A 27,349-nucleotide genomic window follows, 5' to 3' on the forward strand; every position below is an offset into this window, starting at 1 on the left:
TTAAATCTAATTCACTCGCAAATCATCGCCCCATTTTGTCATTGGTCTTCTTTAAAAACAGGACAAGGACAAAGAAGAGTTTCATAGGGAGGGAAGGTGGAGATGAAGATGATAGGCAGAATTGGTCTTGAGTGAGGAATACCTCAATACCTTCCTTTATTTGGAGGAGAGTGGATGGAGGTAGGAAGCTATTATACCAGAATATAACTCAAGAAATCATAAAAGTATAGTTTGTATGCTTTATTTTCTGATTTTATTGATACCTTTTTGTTTTCACATTAAATTTATTTACAAAGATTTTAGAAAGAAAAAAAATTGAATACAACCAACCCATATATCAAGTATACTGGATAGCACATGGAAATATTCCATACCCATAGTTCCCCACTGCTGCATTGAGGTAAGGATAGTATATTTTTTTCAACTCTAGGACCAGATTTGTAAATCTGCATATCAACTTCTCTGTAGTTTGGCAGTGTCATTTCCTCCTCACTATTTCCTTCTTTCTGATATTCCCTGGTAACTTCATTCCCCTTGTCTTCCATGCATGGCCCTGGAGTTGAAAAATTCATTACAGTTACATACTGTTCAGTTTTCTTATATCCTTATTGTTCATTGTGTCTATTTTCCCAATGTCTTTTGCTTCACTTTATACTAGTTCATATGTGTTTCTCAGAATTTATATTTATTGGTTTCCACAATGTGGTGATATTCCATTATATATCTTATGAGCTATGATTTGCTTAGCTTTTTCCCAGTTGATAGGTACCTACAGTCTTTGATTTATAGTTCTTTGCCACCACAGGAAGGGTTTCTATGAGTATTGTGTCATAGATGAAAACTTTCTGTCTTTGTCTTTGATTTCCTTGTTGTACTTTAGTCATTTCAGTTGTGTCTGACTCTTTGTGACCCCATTTGGAATTTTCTTGGCAAAGATACTGGAGTGGTTTTCATTTCCTTCTCCAACTCATTTTACAGATGAAGAACTGAAACAAACAGGATTAAGTAACTTGCGCAGGGTCACAGCTAATAAGTGTCTGAGGCCAGATTTGAACTCAGGAAGATGAGTCTTTCTGACTCCAGGCCTGGCACTCTGAACATTATACCAACTAGTTGCTCTTGACCTCATTAGGATATGTGGGCAGCAGTGCTGGGTTAAAGGGTATGGCAATTTATCATTGTAATCCATACTTCTTCACACAATGATTTGACATATCCATGACTCATCTAAATACCAGTCTTTTTGTTATCCCTCCAACACAGATTATTATTTTCTTTGGAGTCAATTATTTATTTGCTACTGGGTACATTGTTTGGGGCAGCTAGGTGACTCAGTAGCTAGAGCATCAGGCCTGGAGTCAGAAAGACCCAAGTTCAAATCTGGCTTCAGACACCCACTAACTATGTGATCCTGGGTAAGCCACCTAACACTTTCTTCCTCAGTTTCCTCATCTGAAAATGAGCTGGAGTAGGAAATGACAAACCACTTCAGTATAATTTTTTTTCTGATGGGGCAATGAGGTTTAAGTGACTTGCCCAAGGTCACACAGCTAGTAAGTGTCAAGTGTCTGAGGCCAGATTTGAACTCAGGTCCTCCTGAATCTAGGGCAGGTGCTTTATCCACTGTGCTACCTAGCTGTCCCTTACTATCTAGCTGCCCCCTACTACTCAAGTATCTTTACCAAGAAAACCCCAAATGGAGTCACGAAGCTCCAACATAGAGTATTAGAAAACATCTGTTGTCATCTCTGCCAAATTTTTTTGGTGTGAGATAGAGTTGTTTTCATTTGCATCTCCTTTATTAGTAATTTGGGAACAGTTTTTTCATGTTTGTTAATAGTTTGCAATTACTCCTTTAAGAACTATTTGGTAGTCCTCCTCTCCCTTTAAATGACTCTTGGTTTGCATATTCATGTTAATTCTTTATATATCTTGGCTCTTAGACCCTTATCACAATGCCATTAAAAAAGAATATCCTGGGGGCAGCTAGGTGGCACAGTGGATAAAGCACCAGACCTGGATTCAGGAGGACCTGAGTTCAAATCTGGCCTCAAACATTTGACACTAGCTGTGTGACCTTGGACAAGTCACCTAACACACACACACACACACACACACACACACACACACACACACACACACAGAATATCCCTCCTTCCCAGAATGCCACCGCTTATAGCTATCTAACCTGAAGGTGTAATGGGGAATCCAAACAAGCAGTATAGCTAGTCATTACATGAGATTATAGCCTCTGATCACCACCAGTGTGGTTTTATTATGAGTTCATGCATTTTCTTTCTATCTCTGGTAATAATAATTTGTTTCTACTGTTGTGACTTGAGGGCATTATCAACGTCTCTATAGTTTGTATTATTTAACAGAATACTTTTCAGGATTTAGCTCATTTACTCTTTGGGGTCAGTGAGACCCAGGTAATATTCCCATTCTATACAATTGAAAAGTTCAAGTGTCAAATGACTTTGCCTTAGATTTCACAGTGAATTGAGGACAGCCTTCTCTCTTCTGGCTTTCTTTTTTCCTTTTTTTATCAAGCCTTTGTTGTATCCATTAAACAACTCATCTTCCCAGCAAAGTTGAATAGGTAGTAAAGGAAATGAAACAAAGCTGGCCTCTGGAAATGTTCTGTTTAATTCAGCAAACATTCTTTGTTCATTCAGTCATTTTTCATTCTTGTCTGATTCTCTGTGACCCCATTTGGTGTTTTCTTGTCAGAGATGGTAAAGCGATTTGCCATTTCCTTCTCTATCTCATTTCATAGATAAGGAAACTGAGGCAAACAGGGTTCAGTGACTTGCCCAGGGTCACACAGCTAATAGTATCCGAGGCCAGATTTGAACTCATGAAGATAAGTCTTCCTGACTCCAAGCCCAGCCCTCTATTCACTGCACCACTAAGCTGCCTGTAAAGCATTCATTAGGTACCTTCTATATGCCAGGCATAGATAGCTCTGAAATGTGTAGTCCCTGGGTGCTTTATTGTGTTTTTAAAAGGAATAGCAAGTTGTATGTACATAGTGAATTTGTGGTTTTGTGCGCTTTTTTTTTTATTGTACTATGTTATACAATTACAGAAATGCTTGTTTTATTCAATAAATGAAAAAATAAATAAAATAGCTTTTAAAAAGAGTTATGGGGGACAGCTAGGTGGCACAGTGGATAAAGCACCCGCCCTGGAGTCAGGAGGGCCTGAGTTCAAATTTGGCCTCAGACACTTAACACTCACTAGCTGTGTGACCCTGGGCAAGTCACTTAACCCCCATTGCCTGCAAAAAACCCAAACAAAAACAAACAAACAAACAAAAAAGAGTTATAGGGAATTTTTTAAAAGACGGTTTTTGTTTTGTTTTGTTTTTTAAGTTCTGCCCTTAAACATTTTACATTTTAGTCTGGGGAGATATAGCATATGAAAAACATAAACCGCAATCTGAGTCTTCTTTGAAATGATTGTTACAAGTAATCTTTTGAAAAACCTTTGTTGTTTATAGAATTCAACAACTATAGCATACAGAGTTATGTATATTATATATGTGTATAAGCAAAACGCAATCACATGCTATCTACCTCCAAAGAAAGAACTGATATTGATTGAACTCAGAGTGAAGCATGCTGTTTTTCACTTTTTCATTTTTTTCCTTCAAGTTTTCATGTACAAAGTGACTAATATGGTAATATTTTACACAGTTGCACATGTATCTGATTATTACTTCCTCAGGAGGGGGGAAAGGAGGGACAAAATTTGGAACACAAAACTATAAGTAAAAATGTTTATTATTTTAAAAAACCCACAGTCACACAGGTACATATATACATATACACATGCAAATACCCAGACAAGCATTTTTCAACTGAATAAAGTTGTTTAGAAAAAAAAGCTTTTATTTCCAAACTCTGTTCCTGATTTAATTTCTTTCTGTTAGAAATGGGAAATATCTCAAATTTCTTGGGCTTTTTGGTTTTTCATACAATGTAGTTGACAGTTTAATTTTTTTATCCAGATGGCCAGACTGATTTTTGTCTTCCTTTAGGACTAGACCCTATCACATGTCACTATTTATTGCATTGACTAAATGCAATTTTGTCCCTCCTTTCCCCCCTCCCTGAGGAAGTAAGAATCAGATACATGTGCAACTGTGTAAAATATTACCATATTAGTCACTTTGTACATGAAAACTTGAAGGAAAATAATGAAAAAGTGAAAAACAGCATGCTTCACTCTGAGTTCAATCAATATCAGTTCTTTCTTTGGAGGTAAATAGTATGTGATTGCATTTTGCTTATACACATATATAATATACATATCTCTGTATGCTGTAGTTGTTGAATTCTATGCCTCTTTTCCTCTCTCAAACCTCTTTTAGTGGACATCTTTGTCTCTTCATTAGTTGTAGCAAAATGCAGGAATCTATAGGCATAACATTTTTTTTTTAGAAAAGGAAACTTGACGTATATTAACTGAGCTAAGAATGTATCCTGTATGGGCTTGCTCACATCTTGGAGTTTGGTTATGAAATCCGTCTCTCTCAAATTATAAATCTTTTAAGCAGCACCGATACACTTAAATCTTGACGTCAGTGGAATCTTGTTTTTTAAGACTCTGTATAAGATTAATAAGCTATTCTAGTGAACACCTTTGAAAGACAATTGTATGATTAACATCATTAATCTCAAAAGATATTTGCCTACATAGGAAAATTGTTACAAGCAAAACTGTGGCTCATATCCTCATCTGGGAGGGAAAAGGCAACCTTAGCACAAGAAGGCTGCAAGTTGGCATTTCATTTTTTTTACTAATATAGCATATGACTGCATGTAATAGCCAAGATTTCAGGCTCCTTGTGTGAAGGACAGGGTCAGGAGAGCTAATGTTATTTGAATTAGACTAGGTCATTTCTTTCTTATCTTTTAAAAATAATATTCTGAACTTGATAAACATTAACAAACATGAACATTTCCACATACAAAGGACAGAAAAGTAGAATCTATGTGAAACTCTTCATCTTCTCTTACAAAGAGTTTGCCTTTAAAAAAATAAAGGTATGTAAGTGCAACATGGTATTTTCAAAGCTGTTCTGCTTGTCTATATCTTTCTGAACTTCCTCCTGTTCTCTTTTTTAAAAATGCATCAACAATCCTCTTTTTTCCCCTCCCTCCCTTCCTCACTATTATTAGCCCTTTGGCTAGGTGGTGCGGTGGCTAGAATGTCAGGCCTAGGATCAGGAAGACCTGGGTTCAGATCCAGCCTCAGACACTTACTAGCTCTGTGACCCAGAGCAAGTCACTTCACCCTGTTTGCCTCACTTTTCCTCATCTTTAAAATGAGCTGGAAAAGGAAGTGGCAAACCACTCCAATGTCTTTGCCAAAAAACCTCTCAAATGGGGTAACAGAGTCCGACAAGACTGAAATGACTGAACAATGACAATCACTAACTCTTCCCCTCATTCACTCACAAATTTAAAGAAACCAAACCAAACCAAACCAAAAAAATTTCTACTTGTAACAAAAAAGCACAGTCGAACAAGTTGTGTCCAAAAATGTATGCCTCATTTTGCATGTGGTGTCCATCACTGTTCTCTGTCAAGAGATAAAAGTGGCATGTTTCATGGTTGGTTGTAGAAGTGATCATAATTCTTCAATAGAAGAGTTTCTCTAATATCCCTAATTTAGTTGATGTTAGTTGCTTTGTATCTAAAAAATGAGGTATATAATCTTTTCACAACCAGGAAACCACTGTGAGATTATGGAAAATGTGGAAAGAAGAAGGCCCCAGAGGAGTGTACATTTGGCACTGTAATAGACAGAACATGGGATAGAGTTCTTAAGAACTGGGGTCAAGGGGCACCTAGGTGGTGAAGTGGAAAGAGCACCGGCCCTGTAGTCAGGAGGATCTGAGTTCAAATCCGGCCTCTGACACTTGACACTTACTAGCTGTGTGACCCTGGGCAAGTCACTTAACCGCAATTGCCTCACTAAAAAACAAACAAACAAACAAAAAAAGAACTGGGGTCAAACCCTGTCTCGGTCACTTCTAATAAATCTCTCACTGGGTCTGGATTTTCTTATCTGTGAAATGAGAAGATTGGACTGGGTGATTTCTTTGTCTTTTCTAGCTAAGTGATTCTATGTTGCTCTCTATCAGAGGATGACTTGTTTGTTCAGTCATGTCTAACTCTTTGTGACTCTATTTGGAGTTTTCTTGGCAAAGATAATGGAGTGATTTGCTACTTTCTTCTCCAGATCATTTTACAGATCAGCAAACTGAGACAAACAGAGTTAAATGACTTGCCTAGGGTCACAAGGCTAGGAAGTGTCTGAGGACAGATTTGAACTCCAGTCTTCCTGACTCCAGGCCCAGCATTCTATCCAGTGTACCCCCTAGCTACAGGGATTACTTGAACAGAAGGACTATAAAAGCAATGAAAGGGGTTAATATTTGTGTTTAGGTGATACAGAAAACTCAACAAGGAGAGAACTTTAGAGGGTAGTAACAAACACAACCCCATGTAGTGCTGGGAATCTCACTTTACTGTTTTTGATTTCAGATTGCTTCCTTGGTGTCAGCAGATCAGTTTCAGCTCTACCAACGGTTGAAGTTTGAACGAGGTAAGACCCTATCCAGCCCAGTCATCATCTTTAAAACTAACACACTTTCTAAACCACATTAACTCATGTAGAAGCCTGGGTTAGCTGTGTGTAATTTAAGATTCTAAATGTGGATTCTAATCTGTTCCCCCAGTTTTGGGGGAAACTGACTAAAATCACTGATAAAACGAGTTTAAGTTTTTAAGGGTTTATTGGAAAATATAAAGAAAAAGATTGAGAACAGAATTCCAACAGCCTGGCATTCCTATCTTTCCTCAAATTTCCTGTGAAGTCCTCTGCCGCCACCACCATCAAGTCAGGAACCCAAAAAGCCCAAGAGCCCTCCGCGCACGCTCCCTTTCCTCCTTCCTGTCTCCTCCCAGAAAATAGGAGGCTCCTCAAGTTGATTGGCTGGTAGCCTTGATAGACAGCACCCATGAGCAAACGTCATTTCCTGACGCCAAGGAAAAGCCACAATGCCTCTGAGGCATTTTCCTCGTGGTGCTTTCCCACAGCAAGTCTCCAGTAGGTGGCATCATTCCAATCATTACAGCTGTATACTTTTAGCAAAATAGTAAGGGTACCCTGAAAGGCAAAAGCTCTTACCCCGAGGAGCAGCTAGGTGGCACAGTGGATAAATCACCAGCCCTGGATTCAGGAGGACCTGAATTCAAATCCAGCCTTAGACTCTTGACACTTACTAGCTGCGTGACCCTGGGCAAGTCACTTAACCCCAATTGCCTCACCAAAAAAAAAAAAGCTCTTACCCTAATGTGAATGTCTTAAACTCTCTTCTCCATTCAAAAAAGAATCACCAGACCCAGAGCAAAGGAACCTTTTCTTGTTTCAGTAGTGGTTTTATTTCTTTAACTTGGTCTCATTATTAGATTGTGAGCTTCTTGAGGGCAGGGACTATCTTTAGCACAGTGCCTGGCACACATTGACTCGCTGGCTTTCTGTAGTCCATGGAAGGACTTCTGCAGTGATTTACAAAAACACCAATGTAAAAAAAAGGTGACACTTCTTTTCTGAACTGATTTTACCACCTACTATTCTAGCTTTTCAGATGGGTTCAAAATATTCACTTAGAAAATGGTCATTATTCTTATTCATGTTTGTTGGTGTCATAAGGACTAAATTCATATCAACAATCATTTAAATACTTATTATGTGTAAGGTATATAGTCTTAGCCTCTTGAGATACAGAAATGAAAACCATGTTTTTTTTCTTTTACCAAGTGAAATTTTAATATTAATTTTTAACACTCACTCTAAATAATTAGCTATAATTCCTCTATGTCTTAACTTCAGTGTTTAGAAGCATGTTCCTCCTCATTCTTTGGAGCAGTCAGGAAATATTCCACTCCAACAGCTAATAAAAATACTCCAAAACCCCATTTGAATCCTCTTGACAAAGCAGCCCACAAAGTAGCAGGTTTTCCATAACAACTCATGTATAGCCAAGCTTCATTGTGGCCCCATGGATCCCTGAGACCTTGCTTAGCCAACCTCTCCTGGATTCACTGTAGTGGTGTTCCTTCTATCTTCCACTGTTTGTAATCAGAGAGTTCCATTTTTCCATGGCCATGTCCACGTCCATGCTCATGTCCATGTGCCATGTCTGACAGGAATCTTGACCTCCCGAGGACACGGGAATCTCAACACTGCCCCCCCAGCCCCCAAACCATAGCCAAAACCCATATTTTTTAAACGGAGTTTATCATTTAATAAAAAGGATACAACAGAAGGTAAAATATGATAAAAAATGGAGATCTAGATCATGTATGGTTAAAATTTGATGAGGCAAATGGATGGATTTCAGCTTGATGTTGTGATAGGGGTGGCGGTTCAGGGAAGATTTCATTGAGGAATGGCTTTGATTTGGGTCTTGAAGGATTTGAAGGAGGTATGGAGATTGCACACCCTGCAGCATGGAGAATAAACTGCACAAATTCATGAACATGAAAGAAGGCCCGACAAGGTGAGGAGTACTGCTGCGCTTTGGGCTATTTCTCATGGCAATGAGCACTTGGAAGAATGCAGCCTTAGAGCTACATATTTAATCCTTATTGGAGCTTTTCCTTTTCTTTTTTGTTTTTTTTTGTTTTTTGTTTTTGTTTTTTGTTTTTTGTTTTTTGCAGGGCAGTGGGGGTTAAGTGACTTGCCCAGGGTAACACAGCTAGTAAGTGTCAAGTGTCTGAGGCCAGGTTTGAACTCAGGTATTCCTGAATCCAGGGCTGGTGCTTTATCCACTGCGCCACCTAGCTGCCCCCCTCCTTTTCTTTTTTTAAAACAAGCTTTAGTTTGACTTGATTTCTTTCAGACTCCAGGCCAATGATGATTTGCATAGCTACTCTAATTATAGTGCCCATCCACCAACGTGGAGATGCATTCTTATTCCCCTTGGCATCTGATTGCTCATACCCAACTACTGTAATAAAATGTAACTGTGGACTGGAGTCTGTGCCTGACATGATCCATACTCCGAGAAGAATTCTTGTCCTGTTGCCTAACAGGCCTTTTTATATGTAGTCCCACTGAGCCAATCCAGTGATCAGTTGGCATGGTTAGGGAATATGATGTCCTAAAGGGTATTGTTTTTGAATCATCCTGGGCTTTGTGGTTAGTGGAACAAACACGGATTTGGGGAGTCAGAGCCAGGGAACCTGGATTTAAATACTGGCTCTGATATTTATTATTAATCTAACCTTGAATGAGTACTGACTTTTCTGGGCCTCAACATTCCCATCTGTCATGAAGGCTTTCTACTAGGTGTTTTAAAAGTTCCTTTCCAGTTCAAGATAAATCAACCAGCCTTTATTAACTACTTACTAGGGAAGGGGGGTGGAATAAACATTTATTAAGTGCCTACTTAGCACAGTATAAATGCTTTACAGATATCTCATTTGACCCTCACAACAACCCTATAAAATACATAATATTATTCCCATTTTATGGTTGAGGAAACTGAAGCAGGTAGGCTAAGTAACTTGCCCAGAGTTACAGAGCTGGTTAGTACTCAAGTCTGTATTTGAACTTGGGTCTTCCTAACACTTTATCATCTATACCACCTTGCTGCCTTGTAGATACCAGGCACTGTGCTATGTGCATAGGTGATCCTATGTCTTGATATTTTGGGAAAAAAAATCATTAAATATTTCTTAATTACATGCAAAAAATTTAACATTAATTTTTAAATAATATTTTATTTTCCCCAGTTATATGGAAAGATAATTTTTAACATTAATTTTTAAAAATTTTGAGTTACAAGTTTTCTCTCTTCCTCCTATACTTACTCCATCCCTGAGACAGTAAGCAATTTTATATAGATTATACATAACATTCATTTTTGTGTGGGGGGCAATGAGGGTTAAGTGTCTTTCCCAGGGTCACAGAGCTAGTAAGTGTCAAGTGTCTGAGACCAGATTTGTTTTTTGTATTTTGTTTTTTTTTTTAGTGAGGCAATTGGGGTTAAGTGACTTGCCCAGGGTCACACAGCTATAAGTGTCAAGTGTCTGAGGCTGGATTTGAACTCAGGTCCTCCTGACTCCAGGGCCCATGCTCCATTGCACCACCTAGCTGCCCCATGTTCCTCATCTTGAAATGAACACTTGGCCTGTTACAAGATCTTTCCAGGTTTAATCCCTATGACCTTTCTATTGTTCCGTGCCTTATATATGTTAGGCACTAAATAAATGTTTTAGTGTATATACTATAAATAGAATAGCACACCATCACTGGTAGAGAAAAGGAGTACCCTGAGGACACCTGAACTCTAGTTCTTTATTGTAGCTGGGGGAGTAGGGGCAAATCCGATGACCTCCGTGATCTTCTGATGTGAAGTAAGGACCTTGGAGACGAGGATCTTTGTCCAATATTCTCAGAATTTATTTTGATAAAAATAAATAGTGCTCAACACATTGATAAGCTGTGAATCCAGAAGGATGAAACATGCCACTTGCTTCTAGACAGAGGTGTTAAATTAAAATGCAGAGACATATATTTTCAGACATGGCCAATGTGGGAGTTAGTTTTGGGGGATGGATTAGAATTAAATATTGAAAGATCTAAGGAGCTATGGAGACTGCATACCGTGCAGTAGCAGCAATAGCCAGCACAAGTTCATGGACAGACTGTGAATGACTTAGCAATTCTCAGCAGTACAATGATCCAAGACAATTCCAGAGGACTCATGGTGAAAAATGCTATCTGCCTCCAGAGAAAAAACTGATGGAGTCTGAATGCAGATCAAAGCATGCCATTTTCCACTTTCTTTCCTTCTTTCTTTTTTTTTTTTTTTGGTTCAAATTTTCTTCCACAAAGCGATTAATATGGAAATATATTTTACATGATTGCATATGTATAACCTACGTCAGATTGTCTACCATCTTGGGGTCAGAGGAGGAGATGGAGAGAAGGATAAAATTTGGAACTCAAAACTTTTAAAAAACTGAATATTAAAAATTGTTTTTGCATATACTTAAAGGGAAAAGAAACTATTATTTTTAAAAAAGAAAAAAATCAAATTTGTGGACATAGAAGAAGGCAGATAGGTATTGAGGGATTTTTTTTTTTGTTTTTCTAAAACGTACTCTATGGTAGGCTAGTGGGAAGAACAAATTAATTTTTAAAAATACTTGTTAATTGAAAAATTTTAAGATTGAATAAAAAGAAATCATGCTAAAATGATGCTGAATACAGACCCATAGGGTGGTTGGTTTGGTAGAAACCTAAATATAATTATAACCTAAGTGTAACCTGAATATAAATTAAAAATAATCTAGGACAATTCTGGCATTATGTCTTTGTGTACTTGTTACCTAGTCTGGCATGTAGTAGACATTTAATAAATGCTCAGTGATTTATTGATTGATTTTCTTGATCAGGAAATTGAGACTCAGGGACACTGTGTATGTGTGTGTGTACTTTTTTTCGTTTAATGACTCATCTTGCAGTGCCTCAGGATCATAATTAGGTTTTTTAAAAAGGGATCTTGGAGATTTAGTTCAAAGTCCTTGTTGTAAAAACCAGTGAAGGAAATGATATGTCTGAAGTTTCACAGAGAGTAAGAAAACAGAACCAGGAAATGAGTCCAGGTCTTCTGACTCTTTATCCAATTCTATTTATACTATGGAAGGGAACAAGCATTTATTAAGTACCTATGATGTGCTAGGCACTTTAAAATTATTATCTCATTTGATCCTCATTACAACCATGGGAAGTAGGTGCTATAAGTGACTTGTTTAGGGTCACACAGCTATTCAGTGTCTTAAAACTGAATTTGAACTCAGGTCTTCCTGACTGCAGGCTCAGTATTCTATCCATTGTGCCACCTAGCTGCCTCTCAAAGACTACTCAATGTTTTGTCAGTTGTCACAAGCCACAAAAGACTGGTTATTGATGTTGTGTTAACTGGAACTCTACCAACAGTTTACCAAATAGACCTTATTGGTAACTAGATGTGGTTCTTCATATGAGATATCTGATCTAAGACCATCTGGTGGACAGGTGACCTTGGGGCTCATGCCATATAAAAGGCAGAACTACATCCATAGGTGAAACTGGTTTAAACTATGACTTTCTGGTATCTCTTGGGAATAAATGTCCTTGGAGAGGCTCTAAGGCAGACTTATGGAAGATTTTGTTCCATCTCCTTAAGTACTTCTTTGCAGAAGTGAACTACTTTGGCCCTGGGGGAATAGAGATGACTTTTTGAGATCAGGGATTTGAAGTAGAGGTTTAGAAAGATCAGTTCCCATGGAGATGGGAGAATATGGATCAGCTTATTTGTGGTACAAAAACCATTGAAATGGGAGGAAGGGCTATTTCTGTTGAAGATACTGTGAGAAAATAATGGAATTTGGCAGATACTCAAAGGTCCACCTGCAGAGTAATCTAAACTGATTGAATTAAGTGAGAGTGATTGACTGCTGATTAGCCTACTTCAGGTTAACTAGATTGTAAGTACACCTGGCTAGCCCTTAAGAAGGTATTGTTCTCAGAAGCTAAGAACTTTGAACTCAGCTCAAGACCACCTTCAAGTCCAGTGAACCAATGGATTTGGATGATGCCTATCAATCAGCTTGAAGCATTGTGTAGGGACCACCTCTGCTCTGGACCTATAAAAAGTTTCCACACTCAGTTTGCTGGGCAGTTCATGATTGAAGCAGGCTCGTGGTGGAGGACTTGAGGAAGAACCAAACCAGGCTGGAACTCTAGGCTAGATAGGCCTTTTCTTAACTTTCTGAATTCCACGTGAATACTTGATTTTAAGCGTCACAATACTGAAGAGACCATGTATAGCATTTTTTTAAAGCATCAAAAAACATTAGGAAGAAAAAAATAGCTAGACTTTAGCTCTTCATTATGAAGCTGTATGATTTTCTTTTTCCTCCAACAAGTCATTTAAGTTTTCTGAGTCTTAGTTTTCTTATTTGAAAAAAAAATCAAAGGGCTTTACAAAAGTGGGGATTCTTTACCTTGCAACTGTAAACTTTTAAAATATTTTGATAACTGTATTTCAATATAATTGATTTCCTCTCTAATCCTATGTATTATATGTGTCATGACTTAAAAACATGGTTTGAGAAGGTGTCCAAAGGCTTGCCCAAACACTAGCTTATCTCTAAAAATTACAGTTTTAAAAGCTTAATTCTCATCACTGGAGATGAGCCTCTTCATTGGCTTCCTATGGAATCTCTCTTAGTCTTGTTTTTTTCTGTGTATGTTGATTATGCCAATCTTAGAATCTTCAAAAGGGTCATGGAGTTCATCTTGTCTAATCATCTCATTTTACAGATGTGGAAATAAATTGAGGGAGGTTGTGACTTCCCCAAGATCATATATATATATATATATATATATATATATATATATATATAGCTAGGTTAGTGGCTAAACTGAAACCAATCCAGATTTCTTAGTTTTCTTATTATACCTTGCTATTTAGCTTTATGTCTATGATTTCACACTGCAACATGTCTTCTAGTCATTTGTGTCTCTTCTTATCTTCTCTATGAGTCAGTAAGCCCCTTGGGCCTAGGACCTATTAAGTTTCATCTTTGTAGCACTATCACTTGGCAGAGTACCTTACCTCTAAATGCAGTGAATTGAATTTCAGAGACCTTTTTTTCCCCTTTGAGATATCAGGAACAACCAAATCCTCAGAAAAATCCAGCAGCTCATAAAAGTTAAAACAGCATGTTTTATTTCCTCTGGCAATTGGAGCAGCATGTATATGCAGGGTTTCTCACGTTAATAGTGAAATTTCATGTAGAGTCTTTCCTGGCATAACCCCATGATGAGGGAGAAAAGCAATAAGATGACTTGAATGGTTACTGAGCATGTATAAAGCATGGTAACAAACAAGTACCTTACATCTCCTGCTGATGATGTATGGGGAGACAGTGCTGCAGTGTCATTTTCTGAAAACTGTAGAGAAAAAAAAAAACATTGGGGTCAAGGAAATGGTCATTTTTGGTTCCCAGAATGTATCTATTTTCAAAGAATTGGCAGAAAACAGAAGTAGAGTGTAAAAAACCAACACACGATTTTACATAGTATTTCCTACTTCATATTACTTAATCTCATGAACATGGGCATTGGCTCCAATTTGTTTTCTTATGTAGTGATTTGTTACTTTAATAATCAATTGTGCTTTTCCCAAGGAAATTCCAGTAAAAGCCTGCTTTTATTCCTTCATTTCTCTTATAAGCAAATGTCATAGTTAATCACTTCCCTATTGAGTTCATATTAAGGATTTAGTTGTAGTGTTAACCTCAAGAGATGCAGTTTGATTATATAAGCCTTTGGTTTTTCTCTTGCCTCTTCTGATTGTTTAACTTCTGGCAATCTCTTGGTGGCCAGCTAGGTGGCACAGTGGATAGAGTGCTGGACCTTGAGTCAGAAAGAACCATCTTCCTGAATTCATATTTGACCTCAGACATTCACTGGCTGTGTGACCCTGGGCAAATCACTTAACCCTGTTTGCCTCAGTTCCTCATCTGTAAAATGAGCTGGAGGATGAAAAGGCAAACTTCTCCAGTATCTTTGCCAAGAAAACCTTAAATGGGGTCACAAAGAGTTTGACATGACTGAAACAACTGAACAAGGACAACAATAATCTCTTGTGTGACAAATAAAACCAAATCTGTTGTTGCCTTAAGTTAGAAGCTTTAGTACCAGTTTTTGGGGCATTAAGCATTTATTAAAGAGTAAAGAGAGAACATGCGAAGTTCAGAAAGATAGGAAATCTGTCTACCCTGCCCTGCTTCTTCTGCCACCACAAGCTTGTTCCCGAACGAAATAGTGAGTTTCTCCATCTCCTTGAGTGGAAGCTCTCTATGGGACAGGAAGAAGGATGGTCCCTACACACAGCTCCAAGATAATTGGCTTGTAGCATTCAAGTCCATTGATTGACATGACTTGAAGGCAGTCCATAAATTGTGAGGTAACTTCCGGACACTCTTTAACTTCCATATGCTCTTTAATAATATTCTCACACTTGGCATCTCCTCCCAGAGAGTAGGAAGAGGATATTAAAGATTAAGTATAGACCTCTTTAACCTTCCTGTTCTTTAGTTTTATTATAAGATTTGGTGTAGGAGAAGGCCAATCTACTGAAAGGTTGTCCAATTAGTTGTAGATTTCAGTTATTCATGCTAACCTGAACTCTTAATAACTCAATGAAGCTAGTGGTACCATCTTGCATACTTTGTTGATCTCTTGCTTTATGTGATATCAGAGTAATGAACCCAATATGTCTCACCTCACATATGTAATGGCTATATGACCTTAGCTAAGTCACCTAACTTCTCAGTGCCAAAGGCAACTCTCTAAGACTAGAAGTGCCTAGGCTCAAAGCTCTGGACCTCAAAGGAACCTAAAAAGCTACCTAGTCCAGTTCCCTTATTTTATAGGTTAGTAAACTGAAACTTAGTTTGCATTTATATTTAAGTGGGAGCTTTCTCATAAGAAGTTATTTATAACAGTGAAATGACATGCCTTAATTTAAAAAACCCACAAAAAAGTAAATCCAATATCCTTTGTAAAGGTCTTCCTAAAATGGTACTCAGATCCTTGTGTTCATTTAAACTATACTAGCATGTCTCAGTGTAAAAAGGAAACTTTAGCACCATGTTTCTTGGGTTAAAAAAATAGAAAGTAGGTCAGTATGGAACAGACTAGATAAGTATGATCCAGAAGCAGTTGAACATAGTAGTCCAATGTCTGATAATCCCAAGATCACAAGCTACTGGAAGAAGAACTCCCTGTGCTACAAGAACTGGGAGGAAAGCTGCAAAGCTTTTTGGCAGTAAATAGGTTTAAATATACACCATTAATACTACAATAAGTTCCAAATTGAAAAGCAAATTAAATGTAAAAAGTTCACATCATAAAAAGTTAAAGAACCACAATCTCATAGCCAAATTAGAAACAGAGATTGTAAAAGCAATGTATATAGAGTTATGATTATATATAATTAAAGAGCTTTTTAAGGAACACAATCTATGCAACAAGAAGACTGTTGTATGTGTGTGAGAGAAGGACCGACAAGCTGACAGACATATAGGGAAATGGCACAAATGAGTAAGCCCAAAATCTATTCCCCAATACATAAGGGATCAAAAAATATGAGGAAATGCTTTCAAAAGAAGAAATGTAAGTGATCATCAAAAGATATGGGAAAAAATCAAATCAGTAGTAATAAGGAAACTGTAGACTAAAACAATTTTGGTTTTTCATAACCTTCAAATTAAAAAGAGATAATAGAAAATGGAAAAATAGTCAATTGTTGCTGAGAATGTGGAAACACAGGCACACTAATAGGTGAAGCGATGTTTTTGTCCTATGGTTCTGGAAAATAATTTGTAACTATGCAGGAAAAGATATTAAAATATTTATTAAGTTCTTTCCATATACTTCTTTTTTTTTTTTGTGAGGCAATTGGGGTTAAGTGACTTGCCCAGGGTCACACAGCTAGTAAGTGTTAAGTGTCTGAGGCCGGACCTGAACTCAGGTACTCTTGACTCCAGGGCCGGTGCTCTATCCACTGCGCCACCTAGCTGCCCTTTCCATATACTTCTAAGACTACATGTTGGGCTAGAAGCTGTGGAAGCCAATGTTTAGATAAATCTATTTCATGGGATGTTGCAAGGGGACCTCAACAGGTTTACCATAAGTTCTTCCTTTTAGTATAGTTTGGATAAGATAGCTGATAATCATTTAAATTAGAATGAGGCGGGGCAGCTAGATGGCGCAGTGGATAGAGCACCGGCCCTGGAGTCAGGAGTACCTGAGTTCAAATCCAGCCTCAAACACTTAGCACTTACTAGCTGTGTGACCCTGGGCAAGTCACTTAACCCCTATTGACTCACTTAAAAAAAAAATTAGAATGAGGCAAGGAGTGTTCTTGATCTTTGCCTCTAAGAGTATTATGGACTATGCAACCTCAGAGGAAACAATATCTCTTCTCATTTCTGGAGAGTAGTCCTAAGAATTGTAAAGGTGCCCCATTGTCTAAGTATGAAAACTGCTTTGGGCTATAAGGGGAAACCTTTTAAAATACACTTTATTAATGCCTGTTGTCTTAACAACAAAGTAATTTCCCACTCCCTAAATTGATTCCTTCCTTGTGACAAAGAAAAACATTAAACAAATTAAGCTTAAATATTAATTAAACAAACTTAAGCTTTAGGAATTAAGCAAAAACATCCAATACTGACACTGTATCTAGTGATGTTTGCAATATCCTGTCCTAGTACTCCTCTACCTTCTTGCCATGAGGGATGAGGAAGTATGCTTCATTATCTTTTCTCTGGAGCCTTCATTGTTTTTCCCCCCATTACTCAGCGTTCAACTTCCTTCTAGTGAACTTTCTATTTACACTGTTGTAGTCATCATGCATATTATTTCCTTTTGTTGTTTGTTTTTCAGTCATGTCCAACTCTTCCTGACCCCATTTAGGGTTTTCTTAGTAAAAATACTGGAGTGGGGGCAGCTAGGTGGCGCAGTGGATAGAGCACCGGCCCTGGAGTCAGGAGGATCTGGGTTCAAATCCGGCCTCAGACACTTAACACTTACTAGCTGTGTGACCCTGGGCAAGTCACTTAACCCCAATTGCCTCACTAAAAAAAAAAAACCATACTGGAGTGGTTTGCCATTTCCTCCCCCAGCTCATTTTATAAACAAGGAAGTGAGACAAATAGGGTTAAGTGACTTGTCTAGAGTCACATAGCTAGTGTAACGATTGGAATAACGCCACCTGCTGGATACTTACTGTAGAGGAGTTCTGCCCATGAAGCGAAGGTCTTTGAGGGCAAGACCAGGCATCAGGAAGTGACGCGGACGAGTGGGAGGAGGAAGGAAGAGACTGGCGCGCGGTCTCACTCTCTTTCCTCTGGACTCTGGCGGAGAAGGGAGCTAGAAATGTGCTCTTTAACAGTTGCTATCTTTAGGGTTTTTACCTCTTTAGCGTCTACCTCAGGTCTATCTGAAATCTCTTCACCTATGAATGGTGCAGGCTTTATATGAGAGCAATGAATCCATGAGTCTTTTTCACCAATTTTAATGGCAGTAGGAGTTGTCAATAATACCTGAAAAGGTCCTTCCCAGGCAGGTTGAGTTCCACTGGTTTTCTGAAAATTCTTTACATATATTTTATCTCCTGGGTTGAAGTTATGCAATGAAAAGTCTAATGGTCCTGCCTGGACCACAGCTCCTGCCTCATGGAGTTCACGTAGCCTGGTCTGTAATTCCTGTATATAGGAAGCAACAGAAGTATCACCTCCCACCAGTGATGTATAAACTGGGGAAAAAGTTTTAGCTTGGATAGGAGGGTGACCAAAAAGCATTTCATAAGGAGATATATGAAGTTCTCCTCTTGGTCTACTTCGTAGATAGAATAATGCCAATGGTAGAACATCAGGCCATTTCAAATGGGTTTCAGTACATAATTTGCCAATCATACTCTTAAGCTCTTTATTCATACGTTCGACTTGGCCTGAACTTTGTGGATGGTAGGGCGTGTGGAATTTTGGAGTCACTCCCAAGAAAGAGTAGATTTGGGATAAAATCGAATCAGTGAAATGTGTGCCTTTGTCAGAGTCGATGCGGGCTGGTGGGCCAAAACGAGGTACTATCTCTTTAAGAAGAATTTTGGCAACAAAGGCAGCTGTGGCTCGGGGGCTGGGAAAGGCCTCCACCCACCGAGTGAGCTGATCAACTATAACAAGGCAAAATTTATAATGTCCTGCTTTTGGCATAGTAATATAATCAATTTGTAAGTGCTCAAAAGGTGTATATGCTAGAGGACGCCCTCCATAAGCTTTGGCCTTAAAAGCATACTGATTATAAGACTGACATGTGGAGCAGCCCGAGCAGATTCGAGATGCTGTATTAGTCACACCTGGTGCTATCCAGGTTCTCTTAATAGAGTCTACAATGCCTTGTGTACCAAAATGGCCTTTTCTGTGAACAGAGAGGCATACCTGGTGGTAGAATTTCCGGGGAAGAAATGGCTTACCTTCCGGAGACACCCAGATGCCATTGATCTGTTTCGCCTTAAATTTCTTTTTCCACTTTTCTACTTCAGAATCGTCATAGGTTAGGTTGGAAGGAATATCCTCAGAAGGTGAAAGGTTAAATACATGTTCAGGAGCTTCTAATGCAGCTAGCTTGGCTGCAGAATCGGCTCGTGCATTTCCCTTTGAAACAGGATCACTATTCCCTGTGTGGGCAGGGCAATGTACAACGGCTAGGGGGGCAGCTAGGTGGCGTAGTGGATAGAGCACCGGCCCTGGAATCGGGAGTAACTGAGTTCAAATCCGGCCTCAGACACTTAACATTACTAGCTGTGTGACCCTGGGCAAGTCACTTAATCCTCTCTTCCTTTTCTATATTGTTGTTCACATATTATTAGTTAGCAATAGTTATCATATTGTTTTTACTGTTCCGTCAAGGAAACGTTTTGTTTCTTGAGGAACAACAGGGGGGACTGTAACGATTGGAATAACGCCACCTGCTGGATACTTACTGTAGAGGAGTTCTGCCCATGAAGCGAAGGTCTTTGAGGGCAAGACCAGGCATCAGGAAGTGACGCGGACGAGTGGGAGGAGGAAGGAAGAGACTGGCGCGCGGTCTCACTCTCTTTCCTCTGGACTCTGGCGGAGAAGGGAGCTAGAAATGTGCTCTCCCTTTAATAGATAGGAATCTAGGCCTTTTTCTCTCTCTTTACCAAATTCTTATTCTCCTTAATAAATGCTCAAAAGTCTAACTCTTGCTAAAGCTTATAATTTATTGGCGACCACTCATTAGATATTTTAGACAGTTTAGCTAGAATTTTAACCCTTAACACTAGTAAGTGTCTAAGGCTGGATTTGAACTCATGAAGATGAATCTTCCCTACTTCAGACCCAACACTGTCCACTTTGGCCTACCCAGTTTGTCTAGTTATGCTGATTAAAACTGGTACAATCTTCTCCCTTGTTCTAGATAGATATTCCATTACCTCTTTTGGTAACCACACAAGTCACTCTGGCTTTTATTGAACTTGATGAACAAAGGCCTTTCCATCTCTTTCTTGTGACCTAATGCTTAACCAAGTCTCTCTCCACCTGTACTTATGCAGTTGATTTGATTAAAGTTTTTTTTGTAGAATTGGGACCATGTGATAAGGATAAATATAATCATGTTAGTTTTAATTCTTTTGGTCATCTAGTTTAGTAATCTAATTTAATGATACCTTTCTCATTCTACACAGTTTCACAAAATTTGCCAGCTGTGTATTTCTGAGTTCACACCATCAAGCTCTTTCAAAATCATTGGAAGGTAATTTGTCTGAGCCTAGAAAATTGAATTTAATTAAAGCAGCTAGGTGACTTCATATCATCATATCTTGAGTGAGTCAAGAAAACTTAAGTTAAAATTCATCCTTAGGTACTAGCTATATGACTCTGGGCAAGTCATTTAACTGCTGTGCCTCAGTTTCCTCATTTGTAAAATGGAATTAATAACATCACCTCCCTCTTCATCATGAAGATCAAATGAAGTCATATTTGTAAAGTGTTTTGCAAACCTTAAACTGCTATGTGAATTCTAATTATTATATATTATCTTACATTTCCTGTTAATTGTGTTTCTACTGTTCTTTCCAGATTAAAGATCATCTTCCATGGCAGGCAAAAATCAATTAATAATCAGTCAATAAACATTTATTAAATGCCTACTATGTGCCTTGCACTGTTCTTAGTGCTAGGGATATAAAAAAAGGCAAGACAGTTCCTGCCCTTGAGAGCTTACAATCTAAATAACAATAATAATAATAGCTTTGCTTTCTTTCTGTCCAATGTTATTATTAAACCATCTATCCCAAGCAGCTAGTTGATTCTTTCTTTGTCCTTGCTCTGAACATCTCTAAAATAATCTTTGTTATTGTCCTTGGTCACTTTGTAAGCCTTGACTATCTCGGCTTTGACCTTCCTTAATCATATTCTTCAGAGGAAGAGGCACTTTTTCATTCTTCTGTCTTATAAGCATGCCCTTTTAAAATCTGAAATCACTGGAGAGCTCCGATGTTTTTCTGTGGTTATATGGGAGACCAAGTTGAACTAACTTGTGGTGGTATCTTTAGTGGAAGCTTCAAAGGCTTGCTTTTGTGGATTTTGACTACTAGGTACACAGTCTTTGAGAGTTGACTGTGGCTAAAACATGTCACCTGTAGGCAACTTGTTGACTAGCTTTTCGCTGAAATGAATTAGACGGGTGCTTGGGGCACAGAAACCCAGCTCAAGCTATTGCTGAGCTTTTCTGTTTTGGTCGGACCTGCCAGAGCTTGTGTACCATTGGCAGAGTCTATAATAAAGAATTCAGTGTCTCCTCCAAGGTACAATGAAGAATTGGGGCAAGTCTTCTTTGGAGGAGGACAATAATTAACCTCAAAGAAGTTTAAGCTGAACTTATTGAGCCTTCCCTGTGTCTCTTCATCTACCCCTCCCCCAGTCCCTAAAACTACAAAGATAAAAATCAGTGACTCAGCAAGTATTTATGAGTTCTTGCTACATACCTAGTACTGTGGTAAGACACCGGGGAGTAGAGTGGACAACATCAGGTACATTTGCAGGAAAACATTAGAAAGTAATGTTAGCCCTTCCGCATTGCAGGGGTTAGGGGAACAGTGCTCACACGATCTGCAAAATCTGTGTGATTTTTTGGTTTTCCCTTTGTATCAGAGAAAAAGTTTGAATTATTATGGCATTAAAAGATAAAATATGTTGCTATTGTAATATTAGGCATATACTTTATGCATTGCTGAATTTCTAAACTTTTTCTTATCATATGGGGCCTTGACGTGTTGTCAGCAACTTCTGCAAAACTCCCCCAAAATTCCCATTTAATTTCTTATTCCAACCCACAATATATGGAAACCCAGGGTGGGGAAAGTCTCAGTATGGAAAGGATAACTGTAAAAGAAGATACATAATCAATTGGATTGCAAAATCCTTGAGGTCAGGGATCATTTTTTCTTTGTTTTTGCATTCCCAGCAGGAGCACAAGGACTTCTTTGTATATGGTAGATTCTTTTATTTTTTATTTATTTATTTATTTATTTGCGGGGCAGTGGGGGTAAAGTGACTTGCCCAGGGTCACACAGCTTGTAAGTGTCAAGTGTCTGAGGCTGGATTTGAACTCAGGTCTTCCTGAATCCAGGGCCAGTGCTCTATCCACTGTGCCACCTAGCTGCCCCCTGGTAGATTCTTAATAAATATATAAAGTAATCTCTTTAACAGAGAGAGGGAAAGAAAGAGGTTACTGTCTGTTTAATGTGGGGGACTCCCAAATATTTATCTCTAGTTTTTGCCTGTGGCCCAGATTTATGTATCTTAACTGCCTATAAGATTGCTATTTGTCCTTCATTCCTGAAGAGGACCATGACATCAAGGGCGATGTCATGACTTGCACTGAATTAGATTTAAGTGAGGTAGGGCTGTGCTAGGTCACCAACCTCTCTGTCTCCTCCAGAGCCATCTGGATCCAGTGGTAAGATAGGTATCAAGGTTACTGGGGATGGCCCTGGGGATTTAAGGCAATTGGGGTTAAGTGACTTGCCCAGGGTCACACAGCTAGTAAGTGTTAAGTGTCTGAAGTCGGATTTGAACTCAGGTACTCCTGACTCCAGGGCTGGTGCTCTGTCCACTGTGCCACCTAGCTGCCCCTAGATTAATCTTTCTACCATACCTCCTTCAGTATCAGTTTCCTCCCCCCAAAACCATGTGTTCCTATGACTCATTGAATGAACTCTAAGCCCTTCCTTCAATGGTCTAGTTCTAAACTAAAGAACTGGTTGAGAAGATAAACTCAGAATAGTCATTAATGTTTCATTGTCAATATGTCAGCACCCCAGGTAGATACTCCTTTTTTTAATTTATTGTTGTTGTTGAATCATTTTTCAGTCGTGTCCATGACCCCATTTAAGGTTTTCTTGGCAAAGATACTGAAGTGGTTTGCCATTTCCTTCTCCGGCTCATTTTACAGATGAGGAAACCGAGGCAAACAGTGTTAAGTGACTTGTCATGGGTCACCTAGCTAGTAAGTAACTGAGGTTACATTTGAACTCAGGTCTCCCAACTCCAGGTCCAGTGCTCTATCTACTATGTCACATAGGTGCCCTTTTTAAGAATTCAGATAAAGGCACAGGTGGCATGATCATTCAATTTACAGGTAAAAAAAAGATGGTAGGGATAGATAACACAGTAGATAGTAGTTAGGATCCAAAGAGATTTAACAAGATGAAATTCAGAAAAGACAAATATAAAATTTTACACTTTGGTATAAAAAAGCCAACCTCACAAATACAATATAGGAGAGGAATGGATATAAAGTAATTGTTCCGAACTCAGGTCCTCCTGAATCTAGGGGCTGGTGCTTTATCCACTACACCACTTAGAAGTCCCATAATACACATTGTAATCTTGGAAATGGTAACATGCTAATGATAAATGAAAACAGAAGTGGGGTTGGGGCATACATGGAGTCTAGGAAAAGGAGAGTCAGCAAATAAACACATCAGCATAGCAGTATAGCATTGTCCTGAAGAGAGGGTGGATATCTGATTCGTCAACACTGACATTCAGATATGTTTGGTGGATGCATTCCTGCCTGTTGTGGAACTGGGTTGGGTGGTGAAATAGCTACTATGGAAAGATTATATCCTGGATATCATCCATCTTTCTTTGTTTTGTATCTACTTACAAACAATTCTATGGCAGTGATGTTGTTTCCCAAGTATACTTTCTCCTTCTGGGAAGCAAATGTTGTGACTAGTTGATGGGAATATTATAGCCTGCTTGGCAGTTACTTCTCATTGGATGAACCAGGTCTAGAATTTATTTGGATTTTTATGGACCTTCCAGTGAGGAAACACCTATCGACCCCTGATTTGCAATTTATAGGCTTTGAGAAGCATCTTGGGGTACTGCAAACCAAAGTGACTTCCCCAGAGTCACAAAGCTAGCATGTGGTATTCTGGCTTATAAATTATTCTTTTGTGAGATTTTATAAGTTGTTTTGAGGCCACATCTATGATTTTATCCATGAAGGAAATACCTAGTGGGGAAGTGACCCTCACTGATAGAGATTTGCATCTCCTATGCTACTTAGGTACCTGGGGCCACTAAGAGTGAGAGGTTAACTGATTTGCTCAGGGTCACACAGTCAGATATAAGCCCCATCCTCTTGGTTTTCCTGATTCCAAAGTCAGTGCTCAATATGACAGCTATGGCTGCCTCTCATGAGTTTGGTTAGAGTGATAAAATTTTAGCAGAGCCTGATCACCCCTGGGTAAACTGACCGAAGGAAGAAAGAGTTGTAAGAAATAAGAGGTCAGTATTGTTAGGTAAGAGGGACTACAGGATCTTTGGCCTTTATCAAGAGAGGGCTGCCTAGCATCTAGCTAGAAAGATGAAACATACTCACAGGAATAAAGGACCTGGCACATAGTGGCCATTTGATAAACTTTGATTTATCACCTTGATAAATAGTGATTTGAGTTAATTACTGAATGAGGTAATAAAGGTGTAGCTTATTACGTGTAGGACATATGGAAGACAATCAGACAATTCAAATTAGAATCAGCAGGGAAGACTTTATTTTATTTATATATATAATAATAATAATAATAATTTTTTTTTTTTTGCGGGACAATGAGGGTTAAGTGACTTGCCCAGGGTCACACAGCTAGCAAGTGTCAAGTGTCTGAGGCCGGATTTGAACTCAGGTACTCCTGAATCCAGGGCCGGTGCTTTAACCACTGCGCCACCTAGCTGCCCCAGCAGGGAAAACTTTATGGAAAAGGTAGGACTTTATTTGGACTTTGGAAGGATGGCTAGGATAACCATAGACAAAGATGCAAGGGTATTTTAAATAAAGGGGAAAGTCTAGGCATGGTATCTATAAATAGAAATTTGTATGTGTTTCAAAAGTATGCTTTAGAACAGGAGCTATTACCCTGGGGTCTATAAAACTGCTTTAAAAATATTTTTGTAGCTGTTTCAAAATAATTGATTTTTGGGGAGTAATTATACATATTTTAGTTAGGATTCACCAGACTGCCAGAGCGAGCCACAACCCACAAAAAAGGTTAAGAATACCTGCTCTGGGGGCAGCTAGGTGGCGCAGCGGATAGAGTACCGGCCCTGGAGTCAGGAGTACCTGAGTTCAAATCCGGCCTCAGACACTTAACACTTACTAGCTGTGTGACCCTGGGCAAGTCACTTAACCCCAATTGCCTCACTAAAAAAACAAACAAAAACAAAAAACAAAAACAAAAGAATACCTGCTCTGGGGCAGCTAGGTGGTGCAGTAGATAAAGCACGGGCCCTGGATTCAGGAGTACCTGAGTTCAAATCCGGCCTCAGACACTTGACACTTACTAGTTGTGTGACCTTGGGCAAGTCGCTTAACCTCCATTGCCCTGAAAAAAAAAAGAATACCTGCTCTGAAGTTTGTGTAAGCAAAGATTTTCATTTCAGAATTTCCCTATTTTTATTTCCTCCAATTTATTCTTATAGACCTATAGATAGATCTGTATCTCAAAGTTGTTTTCATTGGCATTTGTCTAATCAATAATGATTTAGACCATTTTTTCATATGGCAATAGAGAGCTAAGAACTGCCTGTTCATATCTTTTGACCATTTCTCAATTGGAGAATGACTTGCATTCTTATAAAGATAGATCTGTATGTATCTCAACACTGTAAATAGCCTGGGGATGCTGATAATTTTTTATCAACCTTTCTGCTACTTCTTTGTTGTTGTTGTTGTTGTTTTTTGTTCTGCTACTTCTTAATGTCATCCCCTTGATGCTTCTGATTGTTTTAGGAATATTTGCATATTTTCATATTTTTTAAAAAATCAATTACCATTTGCCAGCAGTATCTTTCAAGTCCTGTCTACCATGGCCACACTCTCGACAGATGGGCTAAACCAGGTTGAGGGTAAATCACAGTCCTAAAACCTGTTGGTAAGTTAAGGGGACATCTGCTCCAAGCACATGAAAATTTTTGTTCCAATGGCCATGAAGGCAGTGGAAGCAGGCAGTGTGGAGTACTCAGAGTTTGGTCAGACATCAAAAATGCCCAAATCATTTTCTGCATCCTGAGCTATCATCTGACTTTTGTCCTGCCACTGGACTTTGATGACTCTGGCAGAGAGAGTGAGGCTGATGACTTTGTGTAACTTTGCCTCACTTAAATCCAATTTGCTTGCAACTTAAGATGTCATCCCATGATGTCATTGGCCCTCTTTGAAAATTGAAGGATAAACAGCTATAACTCTAGGATGACAAAACAAGCAGGCAACTATCTTCTGTTATTAGCCACATTTTGACACACTGGAGAGCAATTCTTAACTACTTCCATTGAGGGTGCACTCTAAAGTCATTAGGTCAGGGTCCCTGTTAGATGTCTGTAGCTTTCACTTTTTTTTTCAGGCCTTACTCTTTCATTTTTTGCCCCTGGAGGGCATTGTCACATGGAGGACTATTGATGGGTTTAAACATTAAACATTTTAAGTGCCTTTTATGCACTAGACTGAGATTATGTGTGAGCAAAGTGAACTTTTTTTTTGTTATTGTCCATGTAGAACACAAATCCCTATAGTGTATGTCATCTATCCCAAAGTTGTGTGCCATAGAATATTGTTTGTGAAAACCTGCATATTTCCTTCTCAAAACTTTTGTCAAGGATGCTCTCCATTCATTTATATGGCAAGCCTATATTAAGTGCCTACTTTATGTAAGGCAGTGCGCTAACTAGGGATACAAGGATGAAGCTCCCTGGTTTCAAAGTGCTTCTATTCTATTGAGGGAAATTACCTAAACACAGATACAGTAAACATCAAGCATGCATAAATTGTTCTTAGAAAAATTTTATAGAAATGGGAAAGGACAGAAGAGCACTATAAAGGATGTCATTAGATATGACTAAAAAGAAGGCTGGTCCAAGAAGGAATGCATAGCCCCATTGGTGGTTACTTCAATATCAAGAGATTTAAAAGGTAACCTCAAGAGGGAGGATTTATGGGAAGGCTTAGACAAGAATTGCTCAGGATGAAAAACAGTCTGTGTCATTGGAGGAGGAGGAACCCATATGGAATATAGAGCCATCAAAGTATCATTAACTTCTATGGGGCAGCTAGATGGTACAGTGGATAGAGCACTGGCCCTGAAGTCAGGAAGACCTGAGTTCAAATCCAG

The 27,349-nt window shown here is 38.7% G+C and overlaps 1 protein-coding gene across 6 annotated transcripts in view; it reads left to right on the top strand.

The window, feature by feature from the left end:
* Positions 1-27,349, top strand: part of RNF144B (ring finger protein 144B) — a 248,684-nt gene that overhangs the window by 206,393 nt on the left and 14,942 nt on the right. For all 6 annotated transcript variants that reach the window (XM_043979519.1, XM_043979521.1, XM_043979520.1 and 3 more), the window contains one exon: positions 6,561-6,621. In XM_043979519.1, the coding sequence (XP_043835454.1) occupies positions 6,561-6,621 (61 nt within the window). The remainder of the gene's footprint in view (positions 1-6,560; positions 6,622-27,349) is intronic.

The sequence above is a fragment of the Dromiciops gliroides genome, chromosome 1 (genome assembly GCF_019393635.1).
Source record: "Dromiciops gliroides isolate mDroGli1 chromosome 1, mDroGli1.pri, whole genome shotgun sequence".
Lineage (NCBI taxonomy): Eukaryota > Metazoa > Chordata > Mammalia > Microbiotheria > Microbiotheriidae > Dromiciops > Dromiciops gliroides.